Raw genomic sequence first — 13,222 nt, forward strand, 5'->3', positions numbered from 1 at the left:
AGGACTAACATTCTTCATAGAAATATTAGTATCTTTATGGTTGGAGGGCCTGAAGGCACATTTCTTCCCCTGACCTTCACATATCAAGTGATCACCAAATCTCTGAATATATCTGTAAGGTGGCTTCAGTAAATTGCCATATGCCAACAATATCCACACACTGTTAAAATGGGGATTTTTTTTTTTACAAATCCCACCTGGAAAGGGGCAGTGTGAAAATTTTGAGAAGCTGAAATAAGGAAGGGTATTAGTGAAAATTCCCTTCTATATGTGCTACTACTTTATGTAGTTCTTCACTAACTTCTGCAATTGATGATGTATCATTAGTGGTAAGGGTTCTGGATAATTTTTATTTCAGGCTGAAACATGTTGTTAATATTAAGGTTACAACTGATGGGAGACAAGTGAAAGATGACAGCCAGCAGATGTCTGATCTTGCCTGGGTAGTTCTAATTTATTCTTGTTTTCCCTTACTAAAACGTCATAAGGGAAACTTAATAAAGTATAGCTCATAGTACATCCTTTTTCAAATTTTACTTATTCTGAAAAACGTTTTGTTTTTAAAAAGAATTTCCTTTCTGAATTGTCCAGAATTTGAGTATCACATTTTTTGCCTACATAGTCTGCAGAAGAAGCATGTCTGAAGTACACACTCATTTACTGGAAGTACTTTATATTGCACTGTTTAATTCAAAGGAGAAAAGAAAGAGATGGTGCTGCAACCACGGTAACAGTATTAACAATGGAATGGATGAAGCCTGAAAGGAAACTACTCAGCAAAACATGGTAATAAAAAGAGAAGTCATCATGGATTATCAACTGGGGTATTAACAAATAATTTGTAATGCAGAAATTACACAGCAATTCTGACACTGCTAATTGCACTGATATATTTAACTATACTTTGGGCCAGTGATTTGGGTCAACACGATTTGGGAAACAGGAAGGTGAATGTAAAGAAAACTGCATAAAAATCCTTCCTCTGCAGAGGGACGGAGCTATTTAGGAGCTACCTTGCAAGGCACCTGGTAGCCAATAGAGACAACATTAGGAAAAGAGCTCTCAACAACCAAAGGGAACAAGGAAAAGACAAAGAAATAATTACTGTTTGTCTAAAGCTCTCTTAGCTGTTGTAAAACAACACTTAGGAAAAAACATTTTGAAAAAGCTGATGAAATATGGCTTGATCACTGGAACGGCTTTCTGATTTAATAAGAGGCCAAAATGGCTATCAGAAAACTATCAGCAAACAGCATATTGTGGTGTATTTAACCAAAAGTATTGGGATTTATACCACTTGGGCATGCTGTTTTCAAGAGGCAGGCTGTTACCACCATGCATGTAGGACCTGGTGTAACACTGCCGATGGCAACAGGAGCCTTCAAAGGCTTTGGTGAGTTCTGCATCAGTCGCCACTGAATAAATGAAAGCATCAGTAATATTTATTAACTACCCTGGAGAAACAATATAGCATTTCTTTGGTGTTCCTTGTTTGAAATACTTGTCTTTAATTATTTCCAGCTTTAATGTATCCCTGTGTTTTTAGTATGTTCTATAAGCATTCAGTTCTGTTGAGTCCTAAAGCCCTATGCAGTTTCTTAAGCTCTCTTTCCAGTGACAGTAATGGCTTAAGCCGTGAAAGCAGAGAATGTGGTGGTTACTGCAAGAAATGCTCTGTAAATCAGGTATTATGTCAATTAACACGGCTAAGAGTTGTGTCTGGGATAGTAGAGGAAGCAGAGCTGTCATGTGAGCTTTAAAGTTCCTGATTGCCACTATGCTTCAGTTTTACAACAGCCTATGGGAATGTTTCAGAAAGGCAATTTATTTTACAAGAAAGCAAAAGTTAACCGTAAAATATCTAGTACCTTTCTGGTTAAGTTGGTAAGGTTTGGAGAGCATGTTTGGATATTGAGCTGGTTGTTTGCTTGACAGTTTTAAAATTCATTTAAATGTATTCCAGAACAGTAGTGACTAAATGAAAATATTCACGGGATGGTTCAGGTTGGAAAGAATCTTAAAGGCCACCTAGCTCCAATCCCTAGATTGCCCTGGGAAGGCAGGGACACCTTCTACTAGACCAGAGTATTCACAGCCACATCCAGGCTGGCATGAACAATTCCAGGGATGGGACAGACGGGGAAATTGTTCCTTGTTGTAGGATGTGGGTCCAAAATGAATTTGTGCTCCTAATCTTTTCACCAGTAAGTGTCTGTATTGCAATAGTCACCATATCACCTTTGGCACTGATGTGTGCTTTCAGACGTGAAGCCAAAGATAAATGAACCCTGAGATGAAACTGTTTTTCCTAAACTGAGATGATCAACAGATGTGTGGTGGAAGTGTTAGGGTGATCAAACCTACATCCAATTAATTGTTAAATGGTGATTGGAGTCCAGTAGTAAACCCTGGTGCAAACATAGAAGGCGTGCACAAGTTTTTGCAGGATGATGTTTCCCATATGGTTTTGAATTGTGAAGATGGAAAGAAATTGCACAGGGCAATTGGACAGAACAGGTCCTGCAGCTTGAATTTTGGCTTCCAGGGTGGTTAGATCTGGAATTTTACTTCATGTCTACTAATCTCTCATTGTGCTGAAGTCACACTTCAGCTACAGTTTTGCTGCAAGAATTTCTTTACATGATAGATCACAGTTGAGCATCTTCAACTCAGTTGAACTGTCTTGAGCCATCTGATGTTAATCATCCTGTCTGTGAGATCCTTCTGGCCATTTGATACTGCTCACATTCTTCCACGGAAGGGATGATGACGGAGAGAGAAACATCACGCCACTCCTCACAGCATTAATCACAACTGACTTGTCCTGCTAATGAAAAAAACTGCTTCCTCTCTCTCTTGCTCCTTTCCATATTTAACCAATTACTTGCCTTGGTGGATATGAACACTGAGCCCAGATCACAACTAAAGTAAATCCTTAGTTTGGAAAAGTTTGGAACAGCTTCTTTGGAATAGTTGAACATTAAAAATGTTAAGCTGTACTGTTTGTTTGTTTGTTTGCTTGTTTGTTTGTTTTTCAAGGGCTGCAACTCCACTTTCACAAAGACAACTTATAAAAATGCTCTTGACTCAGGTGTACTGTAACCCTGTAATGATTGTACTGAGCAATCCAGTAAGTTCATTATCACACTGAAGATAGAGAAAAAAGTAGTTTGGTATTGTTGTTGGTGTTTTGTGTTTGGTTTTTTTTGTTTTTTTTTTGGGGGGAAGGCATTTTGTATTGGAACATCTATCCATTTTCTGGCCATCTTTCAAATTCAAGTCTGTCCAGGGATTACCAGCATGATTCTTAACATTTTGGGTGGATCTGGGTTAAGATCTCCATTACAGACCCAAAGGAAATAGAAATAGCCTAGTTCATGGATGCTTGCACACAAACACTGTCTGTGTGCATGCACATTAGGAGTCCTCTAGGCTGTACAAAAGCCCAGCCTGAATAGTCTTGCACAGCCTCAGAGGAATAAGGCAGAGCAATGCTGCAAGAATTGGAACTGGAGAAAGAGGGATGCTTGAGAGACCAGCACAGAAAGCCTCTCTGACCAAGAAAGAATGTAGTCTAGACTTTTCTCAGCAGCTCTTTGTCTAGTTTACACTTAAAAGCTTTTAGCACCGGAGTTTCTGAGACTCCTCTGATCTCCTCCAGTGCCAAAGTGCCTTTCAACTGTTTATGAGAAGAGGAGACTCTAGATGCTGTCTTTTAACTGTTTTTGTTGTGGGTGATGTTCAGAAGATGGAGTCAGACTGTTCTTGGAGATGCTCAGTGGGAGCAGTGGACATGAGTTGCAGTTGAAATCCATACCAACTCTTAGAAGAAGAGTTGTTCACAGCTAGCATGGTCAGCTGCAGAACCAGGATATAGAGGCTGTGGCCTCTCCATTTTGATAGATACTCAAAGTGTACTTGAAAAAAGCCCTGAGTGACCCAGTCTGACCTCCAGCTTAGGCTTGCTTTAAGAAGGACCAGAGACCTCCAGCAATGCCTTTCAGTATAAACTATCCTATCCTGTGGTACTGTATTTTTTGATGATGTTCTTATGATTAGAAGTATTTTTTTTTTAATGTGACTAAATTGCTTCAAAATAAGCCAATTACTGGAAGAATATTACCTTGCTCTTCTTCAATGTGCTCTTCTCTATGGTAAACAGTTGCTGGCTCAGTACAAATCCTGTTCAGGGTTAGCTAAGGTACCGCCAGGAAACTCCAGGCTACAGTCCAAATGACCACTTCAGGAACTTCTTTTGCCTGAATCAGTCGTGCTGATTTCTTGCTGAGAAATAGTGCAATCTACTACAGGAAAGAAGTTCTCCTAACATCATTACTAGACTTCCAGGAACCTGACTCCCTCTGAGCTTGGTTCTGAACTGTTAATGGGAGTTCACAGTTCCAGTTCAGATCATGATCATGCTGCAGAAAACCCCTTGAGCCATATAAAGTGCCTGCTACCTCAGCAATACAGAATGATGGCACTGTCCCCAGACAAGGTGCAGTAAAATGAGCTGTGCCTCTGTCCCCTTTGCAAAGTGACTATTCAGGTCAAGTGAAATGCACTGTCCACTGGAGGGGAAGTCAACATGGCTGTTTGAGCATGCAGGCTGTGAGCTCAGAGCAATGCCAGAGTTATAACTCAACTCTTTGGTGAAAACAAACTCTTAACTTAGTAAAAGCATTCAGCCTCCTGGAAGCATTCAACCTAAGGAAGGTGTCCCTGCTCAGGGCAGGGCCTTGGAACTAGATGTTTTTTAAGGTTTATATTATTATTTTATATCCTGAAATAAAAACAACCCTGCTTTTCAAGGGAGCTAGACCTGTCCTTTTCTAGGAACACAATAAAAGTTTTGGCAGAATCATACTTCAGCAACTTTGGATTTACAAACATCAGAAGTAAATTCTGATTATTTATTTTGGATAAATAATGAACAGCATAAAAACTGCTGACTTTGACCTTCATTGGAAAAGTTGGTTTAATGGGCCTCATAAACTGTTCTATTGATGGCAGGTTCATAAACTCCATATTGACTTCAGCTAAAGGCTATAACTTCTATCAATACTGTCAACAATTAATATTGGCTCATAAAGGTATCCTGTAAACTCAGTCATAGCATTATGTTACTTTACGTTGCCATTAGCAAAATTTCATGTCTTCTTGAAAATGTTTCTCTTATAAATGCGGAATTTCTCAAAATAGCCTGTGTGATAGCTAGCAGCCCAGAGAAACACTACTTATGTGGATTGAGGAGGGAGAAATTGCCTTTGTGTTTGACAGATAAAGCTTCTGAGAAAATCTCAGGCTTCATTTGCTTCTACAACAGGTCTCAGGCTGGGAGCAGTCTGTGCACAAGTGTTTCTCACACCTTTATCTGTGCCAGGCAACTACAAAAAGAAAATGCTCAAATTTTGCCTACTTAAAAGAATATTTCCTAACCTTCTTTTCTTCCTGCCTTGCAACATTTATTTTGATATATTTACACCAGCAATTCAACTGCAGTCCCTATATTGAAGTGACCGTTTTCACAGTTCTGGACCAGTTTTTCTGACCTGAACATGGCCTGGTGTCTATGACATCTTTCCAGGGAAGTCTAAGCATCAGATGAAGCTCCCCATCAACACAGTATGGATCTTAATATTCTTTTTCAAGTTCCACCACCTCGTTTTTTGTCAGTATGGACAATGTTATTATATACTGGACATGACAGCAATCTAGTTTTTATTTGTGCTACACAGACTTTAGTTTTTAACATGATACACCTTTATCATTCAAAACACCCAACATCTAAGGGTTGCAAATGCCTAGGCTCCAAGGAAACTCCAACATTTATACAGCACTGTATGTTCTCCACCTCTCATTTCCCTTTTTGTAGTTGCTATGAAGTGATGGCTGAATGAATGGCTAGTGTGTTATTAACCTTAAGGAAAGAGGAATTGAAGGTTGTCTCCACTCTGACATCAGTCCCATAGCCTTTGTGATTACTTTCAGTAAAGCCTTTCAAGGCATGTGAAGTTGCTAATGTGCTGTTTCTAATACAATTTCATTTGTAATTGCTCTGTAGGTACAAAGTTGCCTTTGCAGGTGTAGAGATAGCATTACAGACAGCAGGGAAAAAGAGTCTAGCAGATAATGCAATTCTTCTCCAGTAAGACCAAAGGAAAAAACGCCCCAAAACTAAAATTCTGTATTTTGCTTTTTTTAAGCATGGGAAAAAAGTGCATGGGATAGGACTGCAGCTGCTTGCACATCACATGGAAAGCACAAAAGAGCTTGGATAGAGGAGAATGGGATGAAAGCGCAAGGTGCTTACTGTTTTTTTGGCTGTTTTCTAGCAATTTCTTCTGAGTGTGCAAAGCAATAGTTGACCCTGATGATGCCTCTGATATTTCATCAAAACACAATGATCAGAAGGAAAACAATATAAATGGGCACTGTGTGTCTGCTTGTAAGACACTACACTAAGAATCTTAAAAAAGTATGGTGAAGATAATTTAAAAGGATTCTTCTCTACATCCTTTGAACAGAAGGCCATTTATCTTTGAACTCTGCCTAATATATCATTATCTCTGAGCAGAAACTTAATAAGCTTCAACTGTAATTTTGTTGGAGTTAAACATAAAATCATGTGGGTGGTGTATGTCTCGCTATGTCATGGCTTCCAGAGGAAAACTTATCATCATTTGTCACTATAATAATGTGGCAAAAAGCATGAAAAGAACAAGTGATACAGTCATTTCACATGAGTTTTCTGAACTGAGCACAAGTGCCCGATGACTTGTACGCAGCAGCTATATTAAGAAGCAGGCTGTGCTATAATTGAATTAAAGGTGCAAAGGCATATAGGACTGGATGAACTCCTGGGTCAAGTTGCAATTGAATCAAAATCCCCTCTCCTTCTCCTACACTGCTTGGCAGAACTGCTGACCAAAAGGTTCGCAGACCTACAAAAGGCATGCAGGAATCCCTGCAGCTGGAGACACAAAGTTACAGAGATAAAAAATCTGTGACCTTCAGCTTTTATTTCACACAAAGAGAAAGGCTTCTAAAAATATTTCACCATCTTTTTCCTTCAGAGAGCAGTTAGCCAATTTGCATAAATGAAACAGCCCCTGTCAAGGAACCAGCAAGGAAGAGAAGAAAATTATCTGCCCAGAAAATCTGGGCAAAGATAAGAGTAGCATCGGCCAGAGGAGGGGAGATTTAAATGCCTTCCCTCTGAAAAGTTGCTGCAAAAAGCAGAGAGTATTACAGCTATTTAATGATCTCTATCACAGTGATAAATAAGTAGGAGCTTCTCCAGCAGTTCATTAACAAATACTCTGTAGGACAGTACAAAAGGCCCACGACATCGGTCTGTTAGAAGAGTGTTTTCACAGAGTCCAATAAAAAACCCGGTCACAAAACCTAAGGAAGATTAAGGTGAAGTAGTAAGAAGAGACATTCCTGATAGAGCTCGAGGCTGACACTTGCATGCGCTGTCACCACTTACCGGTTTCAGTATTCTCATGCTCCGTGTCAGTGAGGGTGAGGTTGGAGTTGGCCCGGCTTGACAGGCAGGAGCTGCGTCCAGACTTAGTGTTGCGTCCCCAGAGCCTCACTGGGTGCTCGGGCGACATGACCACATCTGCCTCTGTGTCAGCATCCGAGCCGGCACTGATAGAGTAGCCGCAGTGAGGCAGCCCGATGTCGGTGCGGTACAAAGTCCCATGTGTGGGTGTCACATCTTCAAGTCCCAGCTCTCGCAAGGAGAAGTTGGCCCCTGTGAGAAAAACACATCGGTCTGGTTATTCTTTAATAGGGCTTGGTGGCATCTAGCACAAGTCAAGAGCAGAAGTGTTCATACAATACCTTCAAGCGGGGCACAGCAGCATCACAGTAACACAGAGTAACATCATACCAAAGATACCCTTCTTCTGTGGTCTTGCTCAGTGTGAGACCAAGAGACCACAGAATCATAGAATCGTTAAGGTATAAAGATCATGGAGTCCAACCATTACTCAGCATGCCCAAGTCCACCATGGAAAAATGTCTCTAACCACCTCACCTACACCTTTTTTAATAACACTTCCAGAGACAGTGATTCTTCCACTTCTGTAGGCAGCTTGTTCCAATCCCTGACCACTCTTCCAATGAAGAAATTTTTCCTAATATCCAATCTCAACCTCCCCTAGTGTCACTTGAGGTCACTTCCTGTTGTCCTATTGCTTGCTACTTGGGAGAAGACACCAGTCCCCACCTCATGACAACCTCTTTTTAAATATGCCAAGACTAAAAAGCAGCTGGATTCCTGCTTCTGGAACCTGACAAAAACTCAGGGCATATTCAGTGAAATCATCAAGTTTGAAAGCAAAAACGGATGTAGAAATGGTGTAATTCTTTAGGAGAGGCAAAAACTAATCTTCTTGTGAGAAAAGCAAAATGAGGCATGCAATGATCAAAAGTCCTACCATACACCTGACAACTTCCCTACAATAGGCAATTTGAGCGAGTTCTGCTCATTGAAATCCCTGAAATTACATTCTGGGGATTTAAATTTCCTTTTGGCGATTTCACTTTCCCCTTGCTGACCACTCACACCTTGACTCAGTTTAGCTATTCATTCTGATAGAGTCACAGCAGAGGTTATTTGGCTGCAAAGAGATGCAATTGTTTAGCTGACTAAAAATATGACCTGAAAAGTGACTCTTGACTCCATGTCTAGTTACCTGCAGAGCTTCAAAATCAGACTGAATTGATGTGAATAAGGCTTCGAATATTAGCACACTTTGTTTGGAAAGTTCCACAAAGAGGCTGGGGAGAGCAATTTTAATCCACATTTATTTATTAATGCATGCATTTATTTTTCAACCCTGAATTTCTTGAAAAGATTTTGACCACCCATGAGTGCCTTTAGCTTCACAGTGCATTTATACAGCTCAATGCACCCCTGCTTCTGTTATGCTATGCCTTGGATGGATTAAGGAACTGAGCAATTTGCAGCTCAAGCATATTTCAACAAGATAAATCTGAATGCACAATCTCCAGGAAATTTCAGGCACAAACCCTCCTTTAAACACTGAAGTTCATAACTACTCATTATTGAAATCTGTTCATCAAGTCTAGATCTCAAGGTTGCATCCAAAGCTGAATTATCATTTTCTCCTTTCTCAAGACCGTACAATCATGTGTTTTTTCTCACATTTCCATTTGTTAATATCAAATCTCATATGGTAGAAAATGTGTAGCCAATATAATAGTCAGTTTTCTACTTTTCCAGAATATGGTTTCACACTTGTGGTAAAACACCCTACCTTTTCCTTGAACCCTGCTGCTTGGGGAAGGTCTCTCATATTACAGCACACATGCATCAGATGACAGGTGGTCAAAAGTAGATGCTGTTTTACTACATTTTTTCATTCAGTTGACTTTATAGCTCATAGTGAACAGAGAGAAGATATCTGAATGCAAGGTGAATAATGAGACTGGACAAAATTTTCATGTATAGCTCAGAGAAGGAAGGAGCTGTTTGATTGCAGGAGAAAACTCTAGTTCAGCTGGTTATGGATCTGCAGCTGACAACACTCCAACTGCATAAAGGATTCATGAACTTCACACCTTTTTAATTGACCAAACAAGGTTAAAGCTTTCAGACAGAGTGGACAGAAAAGGTTGATTGGGGCTCACACCTCTGTCCAACCCTAGGGCCTTGCTTGGGAAGCACAATGCAAGTTTGTGGCAAAGTAAACCATTTAATATGATTGCAAAGAGGTTTGAGAGATTGTCCTCTACAGTCTCATGGCATGAGGAAGCAAATAAACCTGACCTAAGTTATAAATGCTAGGAAGCAGTATCTCCTCAGACACCTTGCTCTTCTCTTCTAGTTTTGACTTAGGTGTAAGGCCGTGGTTTTCTAAACCATTCCTTGTGGAGTACTGAAAAGGATCTTTTGGTTTTCCTTGCATGTTTGAGTCACTGATAGTGAGTTCCACCTTTGCCTGAAAGAAGCCACACTCAGCATCATCAGGCACATCAATGTGCAGCATGACCGATGTTCTCCAGTAACAGCAGCTCATAAATTATGAAAAATGACTGCTGCAATTAACTGAAAATCAAATTTATTTGCAATAAACAGCAGCAGATGCATTGATTTTCATATTCTATGCTCACTGTTGCCTTTTAAGCTGTAAGAACTCAAGTCAATAAAAGGAAGATAATAAATATCCAAGACTTTTTAATTCAAATCTGGTCTATTTTCTCCTGTGCTGACTTGCACATTTGCTGACAGTCATTCTAGCTAAAGCCATTTAAATGCTGACTTGTTTATTTACTGAATTTATTTGGTCAATTTGAAATGTTTCCCTCCTCTGCCTTCCAAACCAATGCAGGAGAGAAATTCACTTTGCCTTGTTGATGTCAAGCAGGCTAATAAGGCTTGGTTTCAGTTGGCCTGAAGCCAAGCAGCATCACAAAGAGAGGTCCATTCATGGCTTACTGCCAGTGGAAAATGTGGCACAGAAAGTCTGGGTTTATTGTTAACACTCTTCAGGCCAGTTTTGGGACCCTCAGGATAAACTGGGAGAAATCTTAAATTGAGCCATTTGTGAGGGTTATATAAGAAACAGAACTGGTGCTCTGACGCGATTAATCTGAACCTCTCAATGAATTTCAGCTACTTAGACTAGTAATTTTTACTATTTCCTAGTACTTTTCAAAATTTTCCTCGGGAAGTCTGAGCTTGTGTATAGAAAACTTACACTCCTTGTCAACGGACTGGATTTTTAAGAAAATTAATCTTTTGTGGGCTTCTTAGCAGAAGGCCATGGACCTGCATGGCCTCATGGACCTCCAAGTTGAAAACCGTTGACCTGGACTAATTCACATCTATCCTGCATGGTGAATATATTGTATGAAGTAAGCAAATGCAATGACCTAAAAAGTTTCCTTTTCTTTATAATGTCATACATTCCTTAGAGTGGATGAAGTACTTCAGAGTTGCTAAGAGGGAAACTGCTTTTATGATGTCACAGTGTTACTTATAACACCTATTGGCCCTTTTGTTGATTATTGCTTGTTTCAGCTATTCTGAAACTCAAACACTGAACACATACGCATGAAGATACTTCTGCAAATCATTTTGCTTGTGTGTGTCATGAAGATGAGTCCTGTACCAAAACCACAAGTGCATGATTTTTGAGAAGTGAAATTAACCAGCCCCCAAGTTTAATGAGTGTAATTATATGCATTCCTTTTGGGGAATCAGCTTCTCTAAATTGCAGAGGATGTGCTCAGAGTACTCTGGGTCGTCTAGTTTATGTTCATTTTCTGGAATGCTGCCTATTCTATTTGAATCACTTTGCCATTTTATGCTTTTCTTGATGGTCTTCTAAAACAATTTATGTGAAGTCCTCGGTGGAATCTGAACTTCATCTCTACAGAAAAATTAAGATGAGTCTTATAGTAGGGACCAGAAATCTACCTCATATAGGCAGTAACAGCAGCGAAAATGTAACTGCACTGACTTCAGGGTAGCAATAAAAAAGAGAATATCTGGAATCTCTATTAGAGCTGTGGAGTCCACGGTGTCTCTTGAAACTCCACATCTTCACAGAAACCGGGACTCAGACTCACTAAACGTGCTCCTGCAAGTCCTAAAGTGGTTCCTTACCCCTTCAGTGATGGAGCATGTCCCCAAGGCAAACTTAAAGCCTACAGGCCATGCACAATGCCAAGATGGTTCATCCCATCTGGAACTCAGCTGCCTCCTTTCTTCCAGGGTTCTTGGGTTTTTCTATAGACCAGATGTACAGTGTGGACAGTGACACTCTCCCCTTGTTGCCTTCTGCCTCATCATCCTTACTGACTTCCTTCATGACAGAGCAGACGCATGACACAGCGAAAGGTCTCCTGAGCAGGTAGGACATTTCCATTCCACATCAGTACCGTACAGCATGTGCACAAGGGATTCTAGTCTCATGCTGGGAAGTGGCAAAGTGCTGCTGCAGACAGAAGGACTAAGGCATAGAAAATGTGCCTTAGTAAGAGCTAATGAACGTGGGATATGGGTATGTCACGTAAGGACACTCGGCTGCACACAGTGTCTGTGCAATACAATGAAGATGATCTCTGCTGCTCTCTTTAAACCTCTCTCTCATCCTGCTTCTGGCCTCAGAGTCTTTCAAAGGTAGCATACCACCCAGCACTTTCTTTCAGCTGATTCCCTTACGCTGCTTACAGCTGCATGTGCTGAGAAGTACCCACCTGCTCGGCAGAATTCATCGGCCTCCTGGTGCACCATGTCTTTGACCCGATTGCTGTAGGCCAGCCTGGTGTCTTGATCATAAGCCTTCAGGGTCTCGCTGGAGCTGTAGGACTTCTGGGGTGCCTTGCTGTCCTCACTCTCAGCTGAAGAGCTGGTGTAGCGGCGCTCAGTGTCGCGGCGCCGAGTCAGAGACCGATACGGTTTCCTTTCTTTTACATCCATGGCACCCTTGTCTGAATATTCAACATTAAAATAATGACGTCTGTGTGGTGGTCAGATTGGAATAACCTGAAAGAGAGAATAAAAAAAATTCATACCTTTGGGCATTCAATGACTAATTTGCCTTCTTTATACATTCTTACACTGAAGAAAAGGGTTGTTACTTAATGGATTGCAGAAAAACCCTCTTAGAACAATTCCCAATAAAAAGAAAGTCTCAATTATGTGTGACTCATTTAATAATTGCCATTGCTAACAGGATACATATATGCAGCAACCTTCATCTGTCTGAACTAGGTATGCATTTGGGAATTTGAAACTGACTGTGATAGTGTATGTCTTCTTTCCATAGGAAGTGATTCAGACACCTCGAGGAGGCGTGTATTCATCAGTCACCTAATCTCTGGGAAATCAGGTAATGCTGAAATGTCTCTGTTTGGGCAACTGGAGAGCTTTGGAAAAATGCTGTTCTGTGGTTTTAAAAATGTTTCCAGAGATCATGAGGTTAGAATGTATGAACAAAAGACTGAAATGGTATAAGAAGGCAAGTGGTAAGGAAGAGGGAGAAAGGAAGAATGAAGGCATGAGATGTGGATGGAAATTGCATAAAAATGTCTTCCTTTTCAGAGGGCTCATCGTTATGCAGCTGGAAATATATTAGCAGTTAAGAAGCACTGAGAAAGTGTAAATAAATTATAGTGTTCTGCTTCATGGAACAACATGGCCTAGGATTTATTTCTGTGGAAAAACCAATGTATATAT

General features: G+C 40.4%; 1 protein-coding gene across 12 annotated transcripts in view; it reads right to left on the reverse strand.

The window, feature by feature from the left end:
• Window positions 1-13,222, reverse strand: part of TENM4 (teneurin transmembrane protein 4) — a 1,208,276-nt gene that overhangs the window by 334,836 nt on the left and 860,218 nt on the right. For all 12 annotated transcript variants that reach the window (XM_066175594.1, XM_066175595.1, XM_066175593.1 and 9 more), the window contains 2 exons: window positions 12,241-12,529; window positions 7,493-7,762 (listed from right to left, as the gene is read on the reverse strand). In XM_066175594.1, coding sequence (XP_066031691.1) covers window positions 7,493-7,762; window positions 12,241-12,463 — 493 coding nt within the window. In that variant the 5' untranslated portion in view covers window positions 12,464-12,529. The remainder of the gene's footprint in view (window positions 1-7,492; window positions 7,763-12,240; window positions 12,530-13,222) is intronic.

Source organism: Chamaea fasciata, unplaced genomic scaffold (genome assembly GCF_029207755.1).
Source record: "Chamaea fasciata isolate MVZ Bird 193981 ecotype frontalis unplaced genomic scaffold, bChaFas1.0.hap1 SCAF_2, whole genome shotgun sequence".
Lineage (NCBI taxonomy): Eukaryota > Metazoa > Chordata > Aves > Passeriformes > Sylviidae > Chamaea > Chamaea fasciata.